We start from the raw sequence: 21318 nt of genomic DNA on the forward strand, positions 1-21318 counted from the left end.
TCTTCCCCACAAACACCCCCACCCTCAGCAGAACCTCATTCTCTCCTCTCCCACCTCCTCACCCTCCACTGCGCCAGCACAGCCCCATTCTTCACCCTCTCCAGCGTAGTAGTAGGCGGCGGCATCAACAAAGGCGTGGTAATGCTCGCCGCCGCCGCCTCCCCCTCCGGCGAATCATCCTCACTCCTCCTGCCCCCCAAAGTCAACTCCCCCCCCGACCCTCTATGCCTCGGAGCCCTCATCATCCTCTTCTGCAAAAGTGAAACCGCCGAAGTCGTCTGCGAAACAGCAGCAAAATCATCCTCCTCCGTAAGAGAATTCACCCTCGCCTGCTTCGTCCCCTCCGGCCTCATCAGACCCGGCTCCTCCAAATTCTGAATCCTATGCCCCCCCATCCCGTCCGAGTTGTTCCTCCCCCCACGCATCCCGTTCACCCCATCCAACGGCATCTCCCCCTTCATCGCACCAAGCACCTCGTTAGCAGTAGGCCGCTCGAGCGGATTAACCGCCAGAAGCTTCTGAAGTAACTGATACAGCTTGTGCGGCAGATCCGGCCGCTCCCTCCGCTCATCGTGAAACCCCTTCCAGTCCGTAATCTCGGCGCGGAGCTGGTCGATATCCTCCAACTCCTCATTCACCGCGTTGGCAAAGTGGTAGGGCAACCTGCCAAAGCACATGAAATACAGAATCATCCCCAACGAAAAGATGTCCGACTTGGTGGTAAAGTTTCCGTACCTCCCCGTAACATCCTTTTTGAGAACCTCCGGCGCGCAGTACGAGATCGTACCCGTCGAACCGGTCGACTTACGAACCGCATGTTCCGGTTGGACTTCCCCAAAGTCGCTAATCAGGCAAGCCAAATGAGCCCCCTCGCGATGCAGCAGACAGTTACTAGGTTTCAGGTCGCGGTGGATGTAGTTTGCAGCATGCAGATAGGCCAAGCCGGACGTAATATCCTTGAAGAGCGAGTAAATCTCCTCAGGGGGCAAGCGACGCTGCATCTTGGGACGTTCTGTCTGGCCCTTGGAGCGACGGCGCATCTGGGCCTTGAGCTGCTCCTTCGTGGCCTCCCTCGGCATGTCGCCAATGACGTAGTGCAGCAGATCGCCGCCATTGCAGTATTGCTGCAGGATGAATGCGCACGCAACTACAGGCGCAAACTGGCTGGTCTGATAGTCCTCAAGCCAGACGTGCCGGTAGGAGACAAGGTTGGGATGGGAGAGCTTCGCAAGCAGCTCAACCTCTACCAACACCTTTTCAAGCCAGGCGTGGTCATCTCCCACTGGCACCCTTTTGCAGGCAAACTCTCCCAGAAAGCAGCCGTCAATCTCGTGCCGCACAAGCAAGACAACTCCCTTGCCGCCTCGGCCAAGCTCTCGCTCCTCGATAAAGAAAGTATTAAAGTAATTCGGGCTGAACGCCTCTCGTCGAATGCGGCCGCCGCCTTGGTGAGGCGCCGGTGAGCTCCTCACAGACTGGGCGTCTTGCCGTCCAAGCTCGCTCCCGTCTTCATCAGACACCGAGGCCGGAAACGGTTCGACCAACCGCCGGATAGGACTCGACGGTGGCGGGAGAGGCTGCGTGTGGTTCCGTCGATACTGGCCGGCGCGCAGCATGCGGAAGTAATCGGGATTGACGTAGGTTTCATGGCTCGTCGCGGGCTCAAAGCGCCTCTCGGGGGATGATGTTCGCAGGCTTTGGTGGCAGGTGGGACATTTTGTCAGTTCGAGGCCGCGGATCTCGAGACGCTGCGAGGTGGGGTCGCGGACGACGATGGCGTTGTGGTGACGGCTGCGCAGGAATGTTTATCAGTCTTTGTGTGTTTTTTTTTTCCAGAGTCGCGAGGCATGGAGCTTGACGGGGAAAAGTGTTCAAGAGAGCAATGAGACACATTGCAGTAGGTGATGCTGTCGTGGGGGTGACGGGAGTCCCAGTGGCATGCATGGACTGCCCCCAGATGGTTTTGGTGGGGGAATGACGTACAGAACAATCTCGCGACCTTCGCGCTCGTGGTAGGGAACAAGGGACATGGCTGGCGTGGACGGGGTGGAAATGGTATGGATATCCTCAGGATATGATCCCAGAGTAAAGATGTCCCATGCTGGTCTCGATATGACGATGCGCTTGCTCTCTTCTCTTTGTTTTGAGAAGGATGCGAGATGGAGTTTCGATGTTTTCGTTGTTGCGGTGACAGGGGCGTTGGTGAATGATTGCCGGGGTTGAGCTCAACGGCGGAGGGCTTGGTCCGGGGTTTTAGCGCATCGAACCACTGCAGCCAGGTCTTGGCAGCAACGGCTCCCCACTGAAGCTTCCTACACATCATCTCCGGGAACTATCTCCTGTTTAGATTCCCCAGATGCATCGTGTTACAGCCACATACATGCCCCATCTCTCTCAACCTCACTCTTCATTGGATGCCGCTCACCTGCTAACCATTCGCCGCCAGCACCACAAACATATCACGATCCAACACGTCGATGTGTGATACCATCTCCCATTGATTAGTCAACCAGCATATCTCGGGATAACTGCCCCCCCCCCCCACCCCCTGACCCTCAGCAACTAGCACCCTATACTATTGCTCTTGTCGTGCTGTTCCCAGGAGGCCTAAACCCCACCCCCTTCGTCTCACTCCCCGGACCAAAATCTGGTTCACCACCCAAAGACCCAAGCACATCACCAATATAATTGCAAGGCTTAATCCCCTTGTCAAAAACCGCCCCCCAATCCTTCAGAATCCCATTCACAATCTCAATCCCCGCAAGATAGAGATTCTGAATCGCAACCTCGAAGCCATTCTGCTTGAGAACAAGCAAATGCTCATAGGCAGTGACGTTAGGAGGAGGACGGTCAAAGTTAGACCCTGTAACAAACACAACCTCATCAGTCGAGCTTCTCTCACCAAAACAAAACAAAACAAAGCAAAGCAAAACAAAACAAAACAAAACAAAAAACCTCACCAGTCCTCATAACAACAACCCTCGAAAAGTCCACAACCCCATAAACCGCCATCCTCACCAACGAACCCAGCACCGCATTATCCTCCTGCGCCGTCATGCAGTACCTCCCCGTCCCATTCGTCCAAACCCCCGTCGTCCTCTCAAACGCCTCGCTCAGCAACGTCCCCGAGTAATAAACATCGCTCGTGACGGTATCACACTTGACCACCTCCGGCCCGCTCGACGCCTTGGCAAAAATATTCCCCTCCGGCTTATACCTCGCCCGGTACTTCTTCGAGTCCTCGTTATCGCTCAAATTCGCCCTGACGGCATAGTTAAACGCCGCGTCCCGCAGCGCGTTGCTCACCTCAAACACTTCTGTCCCGTACAGAATCTTGGGGTACTCCTCCGGCTGCGTGGTGCCATAAGCAACATACCCCGTCGTGAAGTTGTCTGGCATCTCCCGGGCGTCGAATTCGTATTGGAGGGCTACTTGGACGGTGTACCGCGCCAGGGCTACGCCGCCGATGGTGGAGTACTTTGGGTTTGCGCCTGCTATGCCGGCTAGGAGGAAGTATGTCTTTGTGAGGTTGAACTTGGGGGAGAGGAGGAGGGCCATGGCCGACGAGGCGGCGTTGATTTCGCCTTCGCAGGTGGTCACCTGGCAGACTTGGAGGTCTTCTCTGCAGTGAACGTGGGGGTATCGTGGGGAGAGGCCGGGGATGGTGATGTTGACGGCCAGGAGGTTGCCGTGGCTGTTGGGGGGCATGTTGTCGTACCAGACTTGGGCTTCGGGGGCGAACTGGACTGCGGGTTAGCTTTGGTGAAGTTGGGTTGTGGGGTAGGTACTTGCCATGCTGACGATCATGACCTTGGGGGTGATTTTCCCATCAAGTCTCGGCTCAGGAGGGCTGTTTGCGATGCTGCCATTCCTCGGAGGAGTAGCAGCGGCCAAGCCAAGCTGGCCACCGCGCAAGGCCAGAAATGCGGCGAACGCGCACGGCATGAAGCGCATATCGACCGTTGACAGGGTTGGCTCAGGGGGAGGCCCCAGTCTTTTCTTTGTATCACCCTCGAGACGCTTTCGCTTCGTTGTGGAGGTAAGAGGGATGGAGGAAGGTGGTCGACAGATTGACCTGAACGAGGGTAGGTGCAGCGAGTTAAATGAAATGACTTGTTCTGCAGTCATCCCTCCGAGACAAGCAATAAAGCCCGGGAAGAAGAATTCTTTTTGTCTTTTTCATGGTGAGGCGTTCTTGTGTCAAACTCGATGTCGGGCCTGTGCCTGCCCGCCCGTGGCAGCTGATCAAGACTAGTGAATATCTCCGCGTGAGTGACTCCGTCCCAGATATCATCAGCTGGGGGGAGTAGAGTTTGTGGGACCGAGTAGGGAATTGAGATGATTTCGCCATTTGTTGAGGAGAAGGTGAAGAAGTGTGCTAGTTGCTCTTGCTCCTTTGGAGGTAGAAGAGCACGTACTTTTACCAGCTTGCAGGGTGAAGTCCAAGAGTGAATATTGTCCGCCACCGGCATCGCTTTTCTCCACCTCCTGGGAACTTCTCACATATCGATTTCTCGTGCGATTCGATTCCGCTGCCGCTGTGACATCCGGGTAGAATTCCCTTGGCTTATATCGAATGCATTGCATTCTTCTTGTGGATGTGTAACCAACGATCTCAAGAGGTAAACGAGACATGCAGTGGTTCCTGCCACGATCGTTCCGTGTACTACGGCCTGTCAAGCCGTCTGTCGGCCAGAGTTTCCATTGGGTGCCGAACGAGTTTGTCTCAGGTTCTCAGACGTCAACGAAGCTTGGTTGAAGTTTGCCTCAGACAAAACTATTGTTTTTTTTTTGTTTTTATCTCGGCTATCATTACCGATGTCAGCTGGAAAGGAATCTCTAGCTTGTAACCCACAAAGTCACCGAGGTCAAGCCAGCAACGCAAGTTTGAGCGTCCAGTGCCGTGCGTTGCTCTAGACAGTATCTTGTTTTGTCAGACCACAGACCAACTGTGTTCGCATCAACCCCGGAAGGACATGAATACAGCAACCATGATACGTGCGCTTCGCAGTTTCTATTTTTGCTTTTCGTCATCAAAAACCTGCGCAAGCTCATATACCCGTACACGTGGCGGTGGAGCTCAACGAAACCTCAGAGGAGCGCTTCCGGCCTTGTTGAACCCATTCCCAGGGACGCGGCGCGAGGGAACGGTTCGGGACGAGTGGTTCGCGTGTGAGCTAGAGGTTAGCCAGCCCTGGTTCGGCCAGTGAAGTGGCTGGTGTATTTACCCGGCTTAAGTGATTTTGCTACAATAAAGAGGGGTTCCTGGCCAAAACACAGGCCAGAACTGTCTTGGCCCTTCGTATTGATGTTGAAGAAGCTATTTTTCTGCTGTTCGAGACAACAAAACAGCTGGTCATGGTGGCGGTGTAGTTACCGAGTGTTAGCTCCGGCCTCGAGAGCGCCGCTGACTTGCAGCTCCGATAGTGAAAATGCATCATCGTCGTTGCGTTGATGGTGATCTGGGTGTCATGGGCGAAATTGTGGATAAATTGATGGTCGGTGGAAGGAAAGTTATGAAGGAGCTGCTTTCCAGTTCCCCGGTTGGAAAGGGGATGGCAGTGAGGTGTATTTATTGACGTGGTTTGCCCGTTTGATGATGTGATCTGTACTCTTGTCTTTTAATAACAACGACTTCTCTCCGTCGCCAGAAAAAAAATGAAGTTCTCTCTCGCTCTCATCACAGTTGGTCTGTTCGGTGGTGCGCTTGCACAGCAAGGGGTCCAGTGCCCAGGAAGCTGGTATCTTCAGCCAGATGACTGCATGTGTATGAACAGCAGGGAGGGATATCTGCTCAAGACACAGACGTTGGATTGCTGCAAGAAGCTGGGGTACAAGACTTATAACAACGTGAGTACCTGACATATACAGCCAGACGGGCATGTGATGGAGGCTGACACGCTGACGCTCGGCATATAGATCTGCGCCGTGGACAGAAACAAGCGCCAGACGTTCAAGGACTGTTGCAAGGATCTAAACCAGGAGAGCGTCATTGGCCATTGCCGTTGAGGTTGAGAAGGTTAAGACTTAAGAGGGCGATCGGTGGAATTTGGGGAAGGCCATCATCCATGCCGCCATGTTGACTTGGCTTGAAGCTTCGAGGTTGAATGGCGTTTGAGGCTTACGGGGGTGAGAAGTGGCCGCGGGTGAAACGTTCAAGGAGGTCTCCGATTGGAATTGTGTGTAATTGGATGAAATCATGAAGTTATGAGAAACGTGGAAAAGAAAGACTGAGAAATAAGATAAGTCAAAGAGTTGCGAATATCTGAAGAAGTAAGAATTGGAGATATCTTTGATGTTGGTTTCCCGAGCGTGGCCCGTGCACATAGATGTGGGCCCGACGCGCTAGAATGCGCGAATGTTCTTCTCCAAGAGCTTCTCCAAGAAGAATTGCAGGGCAGCCATGCTTCCAACCTGATTGATCGCCTACAAAGCACCACTTGCCCACCCCCCGGCTCCGTTTCTCTGTTTCTGTTATTGTTGGTTCCCCTGGCTTGTGTTCTCAGTCATGTCAATCATGGTGACCTGACCTTTTCCACAGTCGTCGCCTTCGGCCGTATCCCACCACTCGAATATCCAGCCTTGCGTCATGGCTCCTCCAAAGCTCAACGGGCAGCTCCCGTACCAAAGCTGCAGACGTTTGTTCCAGCAACAAGCTCTGTCGAGACGAACCTTTACGACATCTTCCCCATCCTTCTCGAACGTGCCCAAGCAGACGTCGAGATTCGCGAAAAAGACAGAAACCCAGGTCCCTCCCGTCGACCAAACCCAGCCGAAGCCGAATGTTGTGGTAAACCCACCAGCCGCACCGACGACCGTGCCGAAACCGTCTGCTGTGCGCCGTCCTGGCGTTGGGACACCTACAATGGAGCCAAAGCAGCCGGTGGACATCAACAGCAAGGAGTACAAGCGTGTGGCGAGAAAGGTCACGAGCCTCATGGTTGCGCTGCCCTTCTTGATTGTCACATCGTACTACCTCTGGGACCGACGTAGGTCTCAGCCCATCAGATATGTCGTGATCCTGTTGTTGACTCTTCTTCCCAAGTCTCTCTTGGCAGGCCAGTCCCTCCTCCGTCCGATGATGCCTCCTCCGCTCCGTCCTCTGAGCCCAAGAAAGCGTAGCGTTGTGATCGACCAGCCGAATGAATGCGTTCAAACACTCTCCAGCAGGTTATTCCCTGCGTGTCAGCAACAAAAACGTGGCATCCAGTGGGCTTCCGTTTGTAGCAGGATGCTCCTTGTTTGGTCGTCGTTGTCAAATATCAGCTCAAAGGTGGCTCTCAATGCGAACCCAGGATTGCCGAACAGAATCCTAGAAAACACTTTTGGATTCTCATCATGTTTACTGCCTCCCGACTTCTTCTTGGTCCGGCCCACTCTCAAGGTCGGCCACCTCCGTCATCAGTCCATGAAATGTTGTCCTGAACAACATCTCTCTCTCTCTCTCTCTCTCTCTCTCTCTCTCTCTCTCTCTCTGCTTCTCTCTCTGCTTCTCTCTCTGCTTCTCTCTCTGCTTCTCTCTCTGCTTCTCTCTCTGCTTCTCTCTCTGCTTCTCTCTCTGACCCATCGGTGACACTACTGAATGCCGAGGTCGACTCCAGACTTTTTATCACGCATCCCTGTCCGACCTGCGGAATCCCTGCTCAACAAGCCCCCTCATCCGCGCCAATTTAGCTGGCTTTTCTCCTCAGATGCGGGGAAGTCAACGCTACCACGAGCCCAGAACCCCACACCACCAACAAGACGGACCCTCTGGCAAAAAGGCAGGTCTGGTTGCTGAATGGTCACCATCCACTGGCTAGTCTTCAGTGACAAGAGCCTGGAAACAACAGATGGAGCCAGGCTGGTGACAAGCGCAAACTGACATGCCAAGACGCGTGCTTCTTTAGACTAGTACGACGGCCATGTCCTGGGGAAAACATTGGCAGCCCGTATTGCAACTGCATGACAGCGGTGGCGGCGCGTGGCCTTGAGCCGAGATTTTCCCACCTCGGCTTTGACGGATGTGACGGCTTGCTAAGACGTTATGAATCTGGCCTGCAGCCGAGGATTCGCCAAAACCCCTGCGGCCTGGCCGTTTTACCCAGGGGACCTCGGGTTGTTCCTCGGGTCTTCGAGAAGGCGGAATATCACTCGTCAAAAGCCGTCGGTCTATCGAGCACTTCTTCAGCCGGTGCTACATCACTATCAGCGTTCTTCCCGTGCTCTCACCACCGCTGGATATCAGCCTCTGGAAAACAAGGCTATCTGGCATATTTGTCAGACGCCCACATCGGTGAGGTCGTGATACAGCACTTCTATCCACATTCTGGAGCTGGTGGAGTTCCTGGGGAAGTGGAAGCGGTGGATGCTGCTTGGAGCTGGTGTGTCCTGCGGGGTGAACTAATCCTCCGGTCCACACCATTGGCCTCCTCTGGCAAGTTTTACCATTGACGAATCGGTTGGGGGGATGCCTGTCGCACGCGGCTTGGGCCGATCAAGGTGACTGGAGGGACGGGCAAAAACATCGTGCATTTTGTGCTGTCGAGACGAAGTGCCGTGTTCAGAGCTATCCCCGAAACCCGAACATCGCATAAGAGGACACGCCTGCTCGCCCATCCATGGCGGCATCCTAGCACTTTTCAAGGGAGGAATTCCCCCTCCTGGCATTTCTGTCCGTGGTGTGTGGGTTATCCCCAGGTTTCTCACTTTCCCTGGCTCCGCCGTCGTCAACCCCAGACCCCAGACCCCCAGATTTCAACCCCAGACTATTCCACTAGAGGCTCCTCCCTGGAAGTGCCTGGCTTGGTTGGCAGAGCTGCCCAAGGGCTAGGGTGTTATCTATTGGGATCGCTGGTGGATCGCCGTGGCCAACATTTCTATTTCTATTGGCATCCAGCAACCTCAGTCTCCAGACGCACGAACCCAACTGTCCCAACGAGGTGGATACGCTACATGCTCAACGACATCCAGCGGATGCGGGGTGGTAGACTAGTCTGTATACGGGAAGCTCAGCTGTACCTTGTCTCGTCACGGCTCTTGTTTTCGGACGTGGCGATGGGGCTCTGAAGGAAAGAAAATGGAACGGACTCCCCCGGTCCTGATGCTTTTGACAGCTCCTTGACCCGTCACTCCCGTCGTCTTTTTTATACCCCAAATCTCCAACTTTCTGTTTTCATCTTGGCCTTTCGTCATCAAGCATCCATTGTTGTTTCTTCTCCATCTTCACATCATGTCAACAGGGGCTGTGTCAACAGGGAGGCGCAAATCACCTCTCGAAGGAGTGTCTGACAGGTCTAGTCAAGACCGCACCACCAGCCCCAGTCCCTCCACTCGCTCATCGAGCAAGCCACAGATCAGACACAGAGCCTCCATTGCGTGTGCCTCGTGCCGTGAGAGACGAATTCGTTGTGTCGTGGCCGAGGGAGAGTCAGAGTGCACCCAGTGCAGGAAGACGGGCCACACATGTATCATCAAGAACGATGACGAGCGAAGAAGGTGAGTTGTGCCATTCTGCCTCAGTTTCATGGCCAGACCAGGCTGACAGATGAATAGGCCAATATCCAAAGCCTACATGTCATCACTATCCAATCGAATTGCTCTCTTGGAGGAGATGTTGAAGGAACAAGGAGTCACACCCCCTCCCGCTGTCCACCCTCCAAAGACAAGACAAGACGCCATCTCGAGACAACAACAACAACAACAACAACAACAACAACAACAACAACAACAACAACAACAACAACAACAACAACAAGAGCAAGAAGAAGCTCGGATGCGGGAAAGGTCGACCAGTTCTGAGCCCAAGCATGGGAGTTCGGTCGAGATCCAGGTTCCCACACCACCAGGCTCAGGCGAGGAGGACACCCTCATGAGCGAGTCAGAACAGAGCAAGACCATTGACTTGACGGACATGACCTCATCATCATCATCATCATCATCATCATCATCATCATCATCATCATCATCATCATCATCATCATCATCACTGATCGATCCGCTATTATTGCAAGAGCTCGGGACAACGCCAGATGCCGATGTCCGGAGGTTGCTGTCAGCAAGGGGCAGCCACTCGTTCGATCCATCGGCTGGGAGGGTTCGATTCTTTGGCCCCACCGCCAACAGCCATGTCCATGGAAAATCGACATGCCTGTTTGACAATGAGGGCCGTCCAGACCGGGCACGAAGGGCTGCCACCTTGATCGAGACGCTGGGCTCGTCCACCATTGACTACCTTACCAAGTGCTTCTGGGAGCATTACTTCTACTCTGGCTCCATGGTCGTCGATAGGGCGGCATTTGAAACGGGCAGACTGACACAGGACCCCAAGTTCTACTCCCCGTTCCTTCACCTCACCCTGTTGGCCATTGGCTACCGGTTCGCTGACCGCACCCGGGACGATATCAAGAAGCTCTCTGTCGGAAGCCGCGAGAGCACACTCCACCGGGAAGCGAAAGGCCTGTTGGAGGTTGAGATTGATCAAGGTGGCGGTGTCCCGAGCGTCCAGGGAATGCTGTTGCTGGCTGACTTGGAGTTTGGCGTCGGCCGTGACAGCGCTGGATGGATGTATCTGGGTATGTTGCCTTGCAGTCATGTGTTTGCCGTTGCCGAAGCTGATCGTTTGGTGATTTTGTAGGCATTGCAAACCGTCTTGCCTTCGATATAGGTCTCCACGTCAACTACAGCGGGGTAGACATCTCCGAGACGGAAAGGCGGCTGCGGCGTCAGGTTATGGCGGGCTCCATCGCGTTCGACCGTCAGTGGGCCTTGATCCTTGGTCGTCCAACCTCGATCAAGGCTCAAGACATCGGCATCGACCTCCTATCCAAGGGTGCCTTCAACTCGACACATGGCCAGATGACTGCCGAGGCCAAAACATATGCGGCTGGCCAAGCTGCCCTCCAGCAGAAGCGCTTTGAGCTTATGGAGCTGGCTGGCAAGGTATCCGACCTGCAGAACACGACACATGGCATCTCAGATTTGACTGCCAAAGCCGCCGAGGACAGAACCTATCTCTACTTTCTGGCCTTGGAACGCCAGTTTCAGACGTGGTATCGACAGCTTCCAGACTGCCTGGCCTGGAAGCCCATCAACATCAAGTCGGCCCCCATCGGCTTCTTTCTGCTTCATCAGCAATTCCACACATGCATGATCCTGCTTCACAGGCCCTGGGCCAAGTATGGGCCATTGGTTCCGGACAGCACTGCTGCTGCTTCCCGGTATGCGGCGCCCGAGTCTTCGCTGCAGCTCCAGGCCTCTCTCGACACCTTTCCTCGTCAGGACAACCGGGCGTCTCTGTCTCGCAGCATGTGCACTCAGCATGCGGTCCGGGTTGCGAGGATATTTTGGCAGCAGCGCCAGCGCTTTGATGGCACCAAGATGGGTCTTGAGGCCATCCAACAAGCCGGCACTGCTGCCCTCGCTCTGATGGCTGCCTTGGCCCACAAGAGTGCCGAGCTGGACCATCAGAGCAATCTCAAATACCTACAGGTTGTTTCTGCGGCCATCTACGACATGAGCCATGCCTATCAGCCAGCTTCAAGGATGTACAGCCTCCTCAAGACCATGTTGGCTGATATCCGGACTGAGATGGTCAGCTCTGGCTCTTTGGAAGCCAGTGCCTTGCTCAACCGGTTCAACCAAGGGAACCCCACCACGAACATGATCTTTGGCAGCAACTCGTGGAATCTCAGCAACGAGAGCTCTCGCTTCACCCCCGCGAGACGAACCCTCAGCATGTGCGCCGGGCCCGAAGAGGGTCGTGAGGCCAAACGCCGGCGGTTTTCCACCCAGACAGCACCCGACGTGGTGTTCTCTACCATGGCTGTGTTCGGGAGCAGCCCTCTTGGCGGTCCGGCATCCCCTCAGCTGGCTCATCCACCAGAGAGCTCTGGTCAGGAGGAACTAGGAGAGCCTCTGCGGGAGATTCCAGATATCGCCCCAGAGTCAGACTTTGATCTTGACTCGTTCCACGCCTCATTTGTTGATTTCATCAACAACGGCAGCAAGGGGTGGGCTACGGCAACCCCCACAATCACAACGGAGACGACATTTGAGGCGACCCCGCTCCCCACTCCCGCCTGCGAGGAGGCTCCCTCGACCAGCAACACTGATGCCGTCATTGTGCAGGACGAGCCGGCAGCTCAGCAGCCGGCGGATGATGCCATGGTTGACATGACGATTGAAGAGTGGCTTGCCGAACCGGGAGTGAGCTCTGGGCTCGCCGCCATGGAGGCCGAAGTCCAACAGCACTGCGACTCGCGATTCTCACCCGTCGCAGACGCACCCGTACCCACTGCCGAAGGGGGCGAGGTGCCGCCGCCGCCGTTGCCCGAGATGCAACAAAATGACCTCACCATGCCAGTCACGCTGGAACTTGGCACTGCGGACAATGGAGGGATTCACACCATGGACTGGCTCGCCACCGCCCCGCCACCCCCCCGGCCCTCGAGGAGGATCTCCAGGGCGAGCATCTCGAGCACGATTCGCCCTCCGCTCGCGCCTCCCGAGACGGATTTGTTTGTCAACGCCTTGGCTATTCCCGCGAGGCAGACGTCCCTTCCACCGCCGCCACCGCCGTCATCTGCACCGCTTCCCATGACGCCAGTGACGCTGGATGAATTGGTGCAGAGCGTGGAGGAGGCGGTGGACTCTGCGCGGGCGAGGGCGAGGGACAGGGAGAGGGAGAAGTCGGTTGCTGCTGCTGGTAAGGGGCAGGTGTCGAGCCCCGAGGCCGGGAGGAATTTGTCGTTGGATTATTTCCAGTTGTGAATGTGATGAGACATGATGTAATGACGAAGTAATGTAGATAGAATACCTGGGCGGCTGCTCAAAGCAGGAAAATAATGAACAGATGATGTACTATCAATTTGTGCGTCTTTTGTGTGTGTAACCATGCACTTGACCCCCAGTACCCACAGTTCGGCGCCGGTAGGTAGGTCTCGAACCTACTCTGGCTTCAAAGATGCAGCCTTACATGTGCTCTGGAGCTGACTGCTTGGCCTTTTACTTGCTCTCCATCTCACACAGTGTGGCCCGAGCTTTGTAAGATAGTGGTAGGTTTACAAATTTCGGTGCCGCCCGTCAGCACTGGGTAAAGGCCCGTAGCACGCCGGTGTACAACACGCCAGTTACTCTATTGCTGACCGTATACCGATCCTCCGATGGTACTCCAACACTTTGCCCAGCTGTTTATACATTAGCTGCGAAACAATCCCTAACAAAGCATGTCGTATCCAGAGATCTAAGTCACTGCCTACCTAACGTAACAGACGGGCGCCGCATTTGGTCTCAGACTGAGGTCGGCGTCCATAAATAGATGCTAGACCTACCGAAACAACCGCGAGGAAAACAGGACCTAATCACCGAAGGAACTATCTACTACTGTTCATGATATCAATGAGATGAAAGAGACATTTGTATCATGCAATACATGGGTATATAAGAAGGCTGATCTTCCCAGCACCGTCATTTCTTCCCAGCATCAGCATCACATTCCCTCTTACGGTTGGTTCATCGGTGACTTCTGGCAAGTCCCCGTTCTATTAACATTCCTTTGCGTTTTCCGGTGGAGCTTCTGGCAAGCTCTCGACATCAACACCCTCCTTTGAAGTCTTGATCTACGAGTCACATCTTTGCCTGCCTCTACCGATACAACTCATCACCTAGCTATCACTCGACCACAGGGGGACGGCCTAGATGGGGGTTATTGACCAGCAACAGACACAACCTGGTGGCCAGCGCAGCCAGCGCAGCCAGCACCACCCCCACCCCAGCAACAACAAAATGACCCCGCCCCAGCTGATGACGAGGTAGCGGGCCCGAGCAACATCCAGCGAGGTCCGGGAGGGAAGAAGAGTAAGAAGCCGGGGAATGAGGATTTGAAGGATTATAAGCCTGGTCCCGGGGAGGGGGAGTCGGATGGGTCTTCTGATGAGGGGGAGGCGGGCGCGGGGTTGCTGCTTAGGTTCCAGGTTGAGGGGGGTAACGGGTTCGCTGCTGCTATGGTGATTCGGGGTGACGAGCGGCGGATTAGTGTTTTGATGCAGGGGTTTCAGTTGTGAGGGGTTAGATCCTAGACTTACAAGCTGAATCAAGTTCCATTCCTTTGGTAGTATACTTACGTGGAGTTAATCGACCTTTGAGGAGACTGAATAGTGGGTACCTGGTACCTACTTTAGTTCCTGGTGTGACGAACCCCTGTACAGAACCTCTGAAAGGGATACTAGTTGAAGGCAACTTCTGACAATTGGTTCGGTGCAGCTAGACAGTGCACAACAAGATGTCTCAATGTAAACACAAATACCGTGAATACAACTGTGAATTGCATACTGCGGAACTGTCTATCTACACCAGCCAGTTCCTCCGTATATATAGACTTCCTTTCCCAGCCGTGAATCCTCTGATCAGTGTCCTGAGCATACTGATCACTTACGCTCAGCCTGATCAGTGTCCTGATCACACTGATCATCCCGGCCTGGTCTGCTCAGTCTGATCAGTGCTCTGATCGCACTGATCATCGTCCCTCACTGTGATTGGCTCTCCTGGGTGTTTTCCCGATTAGTCCCTGCTCCCGCGGTTCCACAACCAATCGTTATTCTCGTCCACATACCAGGGTTGTGACAGCTATTATGATTGAGATAAGCCATTTTTGTACACTGTTTAGCTGTACTGTCACAATCGTTGGTGGGGGACCAACGCACGGGGCGCGGGGCGCCCCTGGCCAGTCATTACGGACCAGTCGGAAGAGGAGCGAAAGGCTCATGGTGATCCCGGTGAGCGGAGCGACAGGATCACGGTGATCATGGTGAGCCTCAGGTGGAGGATGTGATCCGGATCACCGCTAGGGAACGCGATCCAGGTGATCCACAGGTCTATATATACGGAGGAACTAGATAGCTTGTAGATAGTTCCGCAGTATGCAATTCACAATTGTATTCACGGTATCTTGTGTTTACATTGAGACATCTTGTTGTGCACTGTTTAGCTGCACCGAACCAATTGTCAGAAGTTACCTTCAACCCGTATCCCTTTCAGAGGTTCTGTACAGGGGTTCGTCACATACAGAGAAACTAGCTAGCGTAGATAAATAGTTCCGCATTATATAATTATAAGTTAACGATTGTAACTTATATTGCATACTACGGAACTATCTATATACACCAGCCAGTTCCTCCGTATATATAGACCTAGTGGTCTCCTGGATCATTAACCCTTAGCAATCATTCTGTCCCGGATCATTAACTCTTGATAATGATCCCGCGCTGGATTATTAACCTTTAGTAATAATCCTATAGGCGAGGCTACTCCCGTCCTAATTGGTTCTACTAGCGATTAGCTATGCGTGTCTGTCACAGTTAACCCAACAGCAGGCCGCGCCACATGTGGGGCGCAGGACGTCCCCAGCCAATCATTAGGGAAGTCAGGAAACAGCCAATCAGGGTTGGACGAAAGTGCTATGGCGCCAAGACTCACGAGCACTCTGCAGGATGCAAGATGCTAGGGATGATCGGAGCCATAGCACGACGAGCACATCGCAGGATGCAATGTGCTATGGGTAATCGGGGCCGTAGCAGGGCGAGCACCTCAGGGCCCCAGGATCTATATATACGGAGGAACTGGCTGGTGTAGATAGACAGTTCCGCAGTATGCAATTCACAGCTTGTATTCACGGTATCTTGTGTTTACATTGAGTTGTGCGCTGTTTAGCCGCACCGAACCAATTGTCAGAAGTAGCCTTCAACTAGTATCCCTTTCAGAGGTTCTGTACAGGGGTTCGTCACAATAGCTAAGATACCAACGATTATAACTTATATTATATACTACGGAACTCTGTATTTACACCAGCTAGTTCCTCCATATATATAGACCCAGGCCTCTAAGTACCTCCGTACCTAGATCTATCTTCCAATTCCTAGATCCCTTTGGATCTAGCTTCCAAACTCTAGATCCCCGGATCTAGCTCTGAATCCCTAGATCCGTGGATCTATCTTCTAATTCCTAGATCCCTTGGCCCGTGTTATTCCCTGCTCCACAGGCCCCACTTATCCGTCGCTCGTTCTTACTGGTCCTGGCGACCCCGCTTCTTCTGAACCGTGACACTAATACTATATTCGAAGAAGATATTAGATTATTTGGTGAGGCCGTACCCGGGCCCTAATACTATAACCCAGTTCCGTAAGCTCCCGCTATGGTAGTAAGATTTCAGCTTCAGACTTGAGTCTCAACCTATGCGCCAGAGGCAATGTCATGCTATGCCAAGCAATAAGATGGCATGTAGGTATATGGCCGGGTCGCGGTTCCAGAGTCTAAAAACGTGGCCGGTTGACCGGCTATGTTGGAACTAGTGATGTTTCTACGATGGGCAGAAATTTGAACGCGTTCACCCTTACTTATTGGTGATTCAGGTGATATTTCTACCAAGTTGTGTTGAGTTTCTAGTATTACCTGGATATCGGGAAGTTCGGATAGATTTACAATCCTGACCTCTCTCATCAACCATCCGAGTGTCTTGTCTAGTGCTGTTTGTAGTAGTTCGTTTTGTAAGCCAAGATCACCAAAGGGCGCTAAGTGGCGTGGGTTGCTGGTATCTAACTTATCTCTGCAGCCCCCGCCCTATGCAAGACATGCTTGGAGAGTTTTGTTTCTGACGCCATGTCATCGAACTTACCTTCTTCATCTGATACTGAATTCTTGCCCGCGGTGATGCTTCTCCTACTATATTCAGACGCTAGCAGAAGTCTCATATTTTTTTCATACCTTTTCCGTACCTACATTAATGTGCGTAATAAGCGAGCCGAACAGATAAGCGAGCCGAACACTTTCCAACGCAGCGCAACCCTCCGACTTCTTTCACCAACTTTATTACCAATTCGCTATGAATTCACTTCCAACCGAATCTCGAATTATTTTAGCCCTCGAAACTATTAAAAACGACCTAAATTTTAGTTTTCGACGCGTAATTAAGTTTTATAACGTAGTAATTATAACTCTCTATAACCGACGCGCTAGCCGGCTTACACGACACGATATATTAATTAACTTACATAAGTTTACCGATTTAGAAAAAAAAATAATTATTTAATATATTATTAAGCTATATATACGCGTATTTTATTCTCGGCTTTCGTGTATAAAAAATATAGTTAATCGATTATTATATAAATGTAACGCGCTTCCTATTAATGTACGATAGGCTTATAACTTCGTTAAACGTTAGTTAGAACTTCGAACGTGTTTTATATATAAATATAATTATTAAAGAGCTAAATACGAAAATTTAAAGGTTATTAATAAATCGTTTACCTTTATATGGAATATTAAAGTTAAATATAATATTATAAATAATAATATTTATAATTTTAATAAAATTAAGTTTATAATTAATATTATTTTTACGGGTATAGTAATTATAATTTTTAATAATTATAATAAAACGAAATTAGTTTAGTTTAATAATCGCGAATAGGTAACGGTAATTTAAAAAATTAATACTTTTAATTAAATTTTTTATTATTATTTTAATTATATAATATTATTTTATTAATTAATATATTAAATATAATTTATTATTTACTTAATATATTATAATTATTAATAATAATTAAATTAAATATTTTAATTATTATATAGCGTTCTATATAAAAGGTAAATACTAATTATTAATCTTTGACGATTATAAAAGTTATTATTCGACCGAATTTAAATATTATTATTAATAAAATAATATTATTATACTTTATATATTTTTATATTCCTTTTACTTTCTTTAATTATTTAATATTAATTATTTTAGGCTACTAAAATAGGTATACGGTTATTAAATTAAAGATTTAATATATATATATATATTAATTATATAAGTAAATTTAAATTCCTTTATACTTTCTATAAAATTTTTTTTACTTTTATAATAAAGAAAAATATATAGGGTAGCTTTACGGGTATTAACTTTATACTATACGATTTCAAGAAAATACTTTTTAAATTAAATATAAAGCTTTATATATTAATATTTTTAAATTTATAGCCCGGTATTATATAACTTTAGGTCTCTTAAATACTATATAACCCTCGAAAAATTAATTTATAATTAACGCTTATTAAAATTCGTATTATTAATTATTAAAATAATTCCCTAACTTTAATATTAATTACGGTAAACCAGTTTATTAAGGGTATAACGGCTATAATATATTAAATAGCTTTCCTTCGTATAGAGAATACTGTATTCCGTAAGGCTAACGAGGCACTAAATAAGCGCCGGAGAGCTAAAAAAATACGTGTGCGGCTTAGAGGGTCACTTACTGTATAAGAGGTACAGGATCTACTGGATTAGAAGGCTGTAGGTAAGCAGGTAATCCAGGAAGATCGATAAAGTAATAGTAGTGTAAAGGGGTCTCGTCCGAAGATTCAGTGCTGTGGCGTGTGCGGTAAGCCAGGCCATAATGTACGCACCTGCAAGGAGGCTGCAGAATCATCTGATTCATCTGTTTCTGGTTTAATTATTATGGTTTCCTAGTATTATAGTTGTGTAATTAAAGATAGTTGTAGTGGGGTGGTGGAAAGTGTTCGGCTCGCTTGTCTGTTCGGCTCGCTTATCATGCACGTTAACGTTCGCTCGCCCGACCAGCGGGCCCTTTCATTTCTTCATCAGGGGCACCCGCTTCAGCCTAGAGCTGGCTTTGGCATGCTGACCACCTAGACAACAGTCCGTCATCGTGAATTCATTCGAAGCTTCGAACCAAAAACATCGACTTCTGTCACGTCTCTGCGCTTTCTTCTTCAACGTTCACACGAAAGCATACCAACACAGACTCAAAGCGATCAGTTCTACACTATGAACTTCAGCTTCCAACGTGAAGAGTGAATAATTTGCTTGAGCTTTACAGCGTGTAGACAAATTCTCGTCAACTTTTCTTATTTTCATACTTGTTTTCCTTACTTACCCTGGGAGGTTATGTACCCAACTATCCTTACTCACGCTCTACACATTTAAATACCACATCAACTCTCCTTTGAAGTCTATGCCCTTTGCCTCACGCAATATCACAGCATCTGACTGCTCCTACGATTTTCACAGTCGCAGACGGCATATAGCAACGGAATTCTCGACATCCCTGTTGGTATGACATGAAGTCAGTTTGGTACGAATGTCACCGTTGGTTTGCAAGACTTTTTATGGTTTGTAACAATTCCACCGGGCTCTGGGAAATTATGTTGCAAAAGTACGGAGTGTTCCTCGCCAGGCTTATGTGAGATGGCTAGCAGTTGGACGCCTTCTTGTCTCCTCCTGCTGACCACAACTCTCGTTCTCCGCCGCAACAGTCTTACACGCCGAAGGCGGAATGCCCCCGCGCCCCGACAACGACTCCAAAAAGAACTGCCAAGATGCTACAGCACTTTGGCTCACAGCGTCTACTGCTGAACGTGTTTCGACCTCCTGAGGACCTTCCGGTGTCTCTCCGATCCAACCTACGATGGTCCGGGACGGGATTGGATTGGGATGCTCCGAGTCTACATAAGAGGCGGTTTGGACTGCAGTAATGTTCTCCTATCTCCATCATCAGCACATCATTCCTTCACAGCAATATCTGGCGACTTCTGGAAAGTCTCCAATCTTCACTCTCCTTTTCTTTCGGCTTCTGGCAAGACCGCACTTTCAACATTCCTTTAAGCCTCGTGCTTAATACGGCTTTTCTTTCGAAACCAAGACTTCTGGCAAGCTCTTGTCCAACAAACCACGATCTCGAATTCTCAATATGAAGTACACCATCGCCGTCATCGCCATCATCGGCCTCACCAACGCTATCGCGATGCCCAAAGAGGCAAGCAACGGTGTGAACGGCTTGGCAGCTCGCTCCGCACGTCAACCTGGATTCATCACCGTCGTCAAGAAACGCAGCGATGACCCCGGGCCGAGCAGACCGCCACCCTCCAATGGAAAAGGCCGGGAAGTTGACGACCCGGTCCTTGATCAGCTACGCGAACAGGAAGAGGCCTATGCTAGTGAGGATTCGTCTAGTGGGAAGAGCAGGGGGGATACAGTCACGCCGCCTACGTCTGAGGGGGAGGGCACGAGGTCGCCTTCTCCGGAGGGGATGCAGCCTTGGCGGCCTGAGGAGAATGGTGAGGGTCCGGGGTCGCCTACTATTCCTGCTTTTGCGAATAGTGAGAATAGGGGGGCGGAGGAGGATCCGTACGGGTGGGAGGCGCATGCTGATCGGGTGAGGGAGGAGAGGGAGAGGGAGAATCCGTTTGGGGAGTTTCCGAGGTATGATGTTAACGAGAGGTAGATGGGAGGTATGGATCTTTGGAAATCCCCTGTATGTAGAGTTAGGCGAGGGAATGATGTACAGCGCTGGGGTCTCTGCAGGTGGTTGAGTGCTCCAGGTTTGACTATCTTGTACTTCATTTGTCTTAATAATGGTGTCTGATCAACAGGTGAGTTTAGGATGCGGGTAAGGTCTTATGCTGACTGAAAACAGTGATGATAAACCCTTTCTTTTTTCTTTTTCTTTTTTTATATGTAGTCACAGTTTGTTGTGAGCCCTTTTCTTTGCTTTCGTGTTCGCACAGATGTCTGAAGATGGGCAATACCAGGCCATTTTCTTTGTTATCAGGTATATGATTTCCTAGGTATGCTATGGTACCTAGTGTGGCGAATAGGTTCCATGTCAAACTTCATCACTTGCTCGAAGAAAGGAGAAGCCTCCAGTCTACTTGTTACGAGCCCCACCCCCCTTCCTCGCCTTCGAGCCGTCCTTGCCCCTGACTAGCTGCGCCTACCCCTGAGCCCCTGAACCGTCCCACTAGGGCATCGAGGCCCGAAAATATGCACGTTACCTTTGAACAAACAGACTCCGATCGGGAAATAAAATCAAATACCGGACAGAATGTCGAAGATGCGGGGAAGTTGAGCCTCAATCAATCATTTACACGCGGCTCTGATCATCAATATCGATGCTGTGCTACAAGACGCCCTCCTGGCCTCTTTGCGATTCGTGCGCCTCTCCCAAAACATCCAAAGTATTTCCAACACATCTCGAGCCGATCAGTCGAAAGACCACAGAACAGTGCCAAGCATTCCCTCCGTGGTGTTTGATGCTGATGGAAAAAAAGGTTGATGTCGTGAAGGGCGGGCGGTTAAATCCTCCTCTTCCGGCTGATCAAAGCCCAATTCCCAAGGACTTGGATATTTAAGCAGACAGCTGGGCTCCGCCGACGGTGATTGGTGCGCATCTGACTTGTCCGGCCAACCTACCAGGTACCACCAGCTCAAACCTCCTCCTCCATACTCAACTCCACGGGCAGCGAAGGTGAGCGAGGCGTCAAGCGCGC

General features: G+C 50.8%; 6 protein-coding genes across 6 annotated transcripts; 4 read left to right on the top strand and 2 right to left on the bottom strand.

Annotated features, from left to right (window-relative positions):
- Positions 1-35: 35 nt before the first annotated feature.
- PODANS_5_4030 (uncharacterized protein) lies at positions 36-2030 on the bottom strand (the record flags this gene model as incomplete). Its single annotated transcript, XM_001904915.1, has 2 exons — positions 36-1791; positions 1984-2030. 2 exons carry the CDS (start codon positions 2028-2030, stop codon positions 36-38), a joined length of 1803 nt encoding a protein of 600 aa, XP_001904950.1.
- A 540-nt stretch (positions 2031-2570) lies between these two features.
- PODANS_5_4040 (uncharacterized protein) lies at positions 2571-3708 on the bottom strand (the record flags this gene model as incomplete). Its single annotated transcript, XM_001904916.1, has 2 exons — positions 2571-2863; positions 2961-3708. 2 exons carry the CDS (start codon positions 3706-3708, stop codon positions 2571-2573), a joined length of 1041 nt encoding a protein of 346 aa, XP_001904951.1.
- A 1950-nt stretch (positions 3709-5658) lies between these two features.
- PODANS_5_4050 (uncharacterized protein) lies at positions 5659-6009 on the top strand (the record flags this gene model as incomplete). Its single annotated transcript, XM_001904917.1, has 2 exons — positions 5659-5850; positions 5920-6009. 2 exons carry the CDS (start codon positions 5659-5661, stop codon positions 6007-6009), a joined length of 282 nt encoding a protein of 93 aa, XP_001904952.1.
- Positions 6010-6589: 580 nt separating this feature from the next.
- On the top strand, positions 6590-7122 carry PODANS_5_4060 (uncharacterized protein; the record flags this gene model as incomplete). Its single annotated transcript, XM_001904918.1, has 2 exons — positions 6590-6989; positions 7046-7122. The coding sequence occupies 2 exons, from the start codon at positions 6590-6592 to the stop codon at positions 7120-7122; spliced, it is 477 nt and encodes a 158-aa protein (XP_001904953.1).
- A 2089-nt stretch (positions 7123-9211) lies between these two features.
- Positions 9212-12750, top strand: PODANS_5_4070 (uncharacterized protein; the record flags this gene model as incomplete). The annotated part of the gene is made up of 3 exons (XM_001904919.1): positions 9212-9477; positions 9535-10553; positions 10616-12750. The coding sequence occupies 3 exons, from the start codon at positions 9212-9214 to the stop codon at positions 12748-12750; spliced, it is 3420 nt and encodes a 1139-aa protein (XP_001904954.1).
- Positions 12751-19739: 6989 nt separating this feature from the next.
- Positions 19740-20273, top strand: PODANS_5_4075 (uncharacterized protein; the record flags this gene model as incomplete). Its single annotated transcript, XM_001904920.1, has 1 exon — positions 19740-20273. The coding sequence occupies one exon, from the start codon at positions 19740-19742 to the stop codon at positions 20271-20273; it is 534 nt and encodes a 177-aa protein (XP_001904955.1).
- Positions 20274-21318: the final 1045 nt, after the last annotated feature.

Source organism: Podospora anserina, chromosome 5 (assembly GCF_000226545.1).
Source record: "Podospora anserina S mat+ genomic DNA chromosome 5, supercontig 4".
In the NCBI taxonomy this organism is placed as follows: domain Eukaryota; kingdom Fungi; phylum Ascomycota; class Sordariomycetes; order Sordariales; family Podosporaceae; genus Podospora; species Podospora anserina.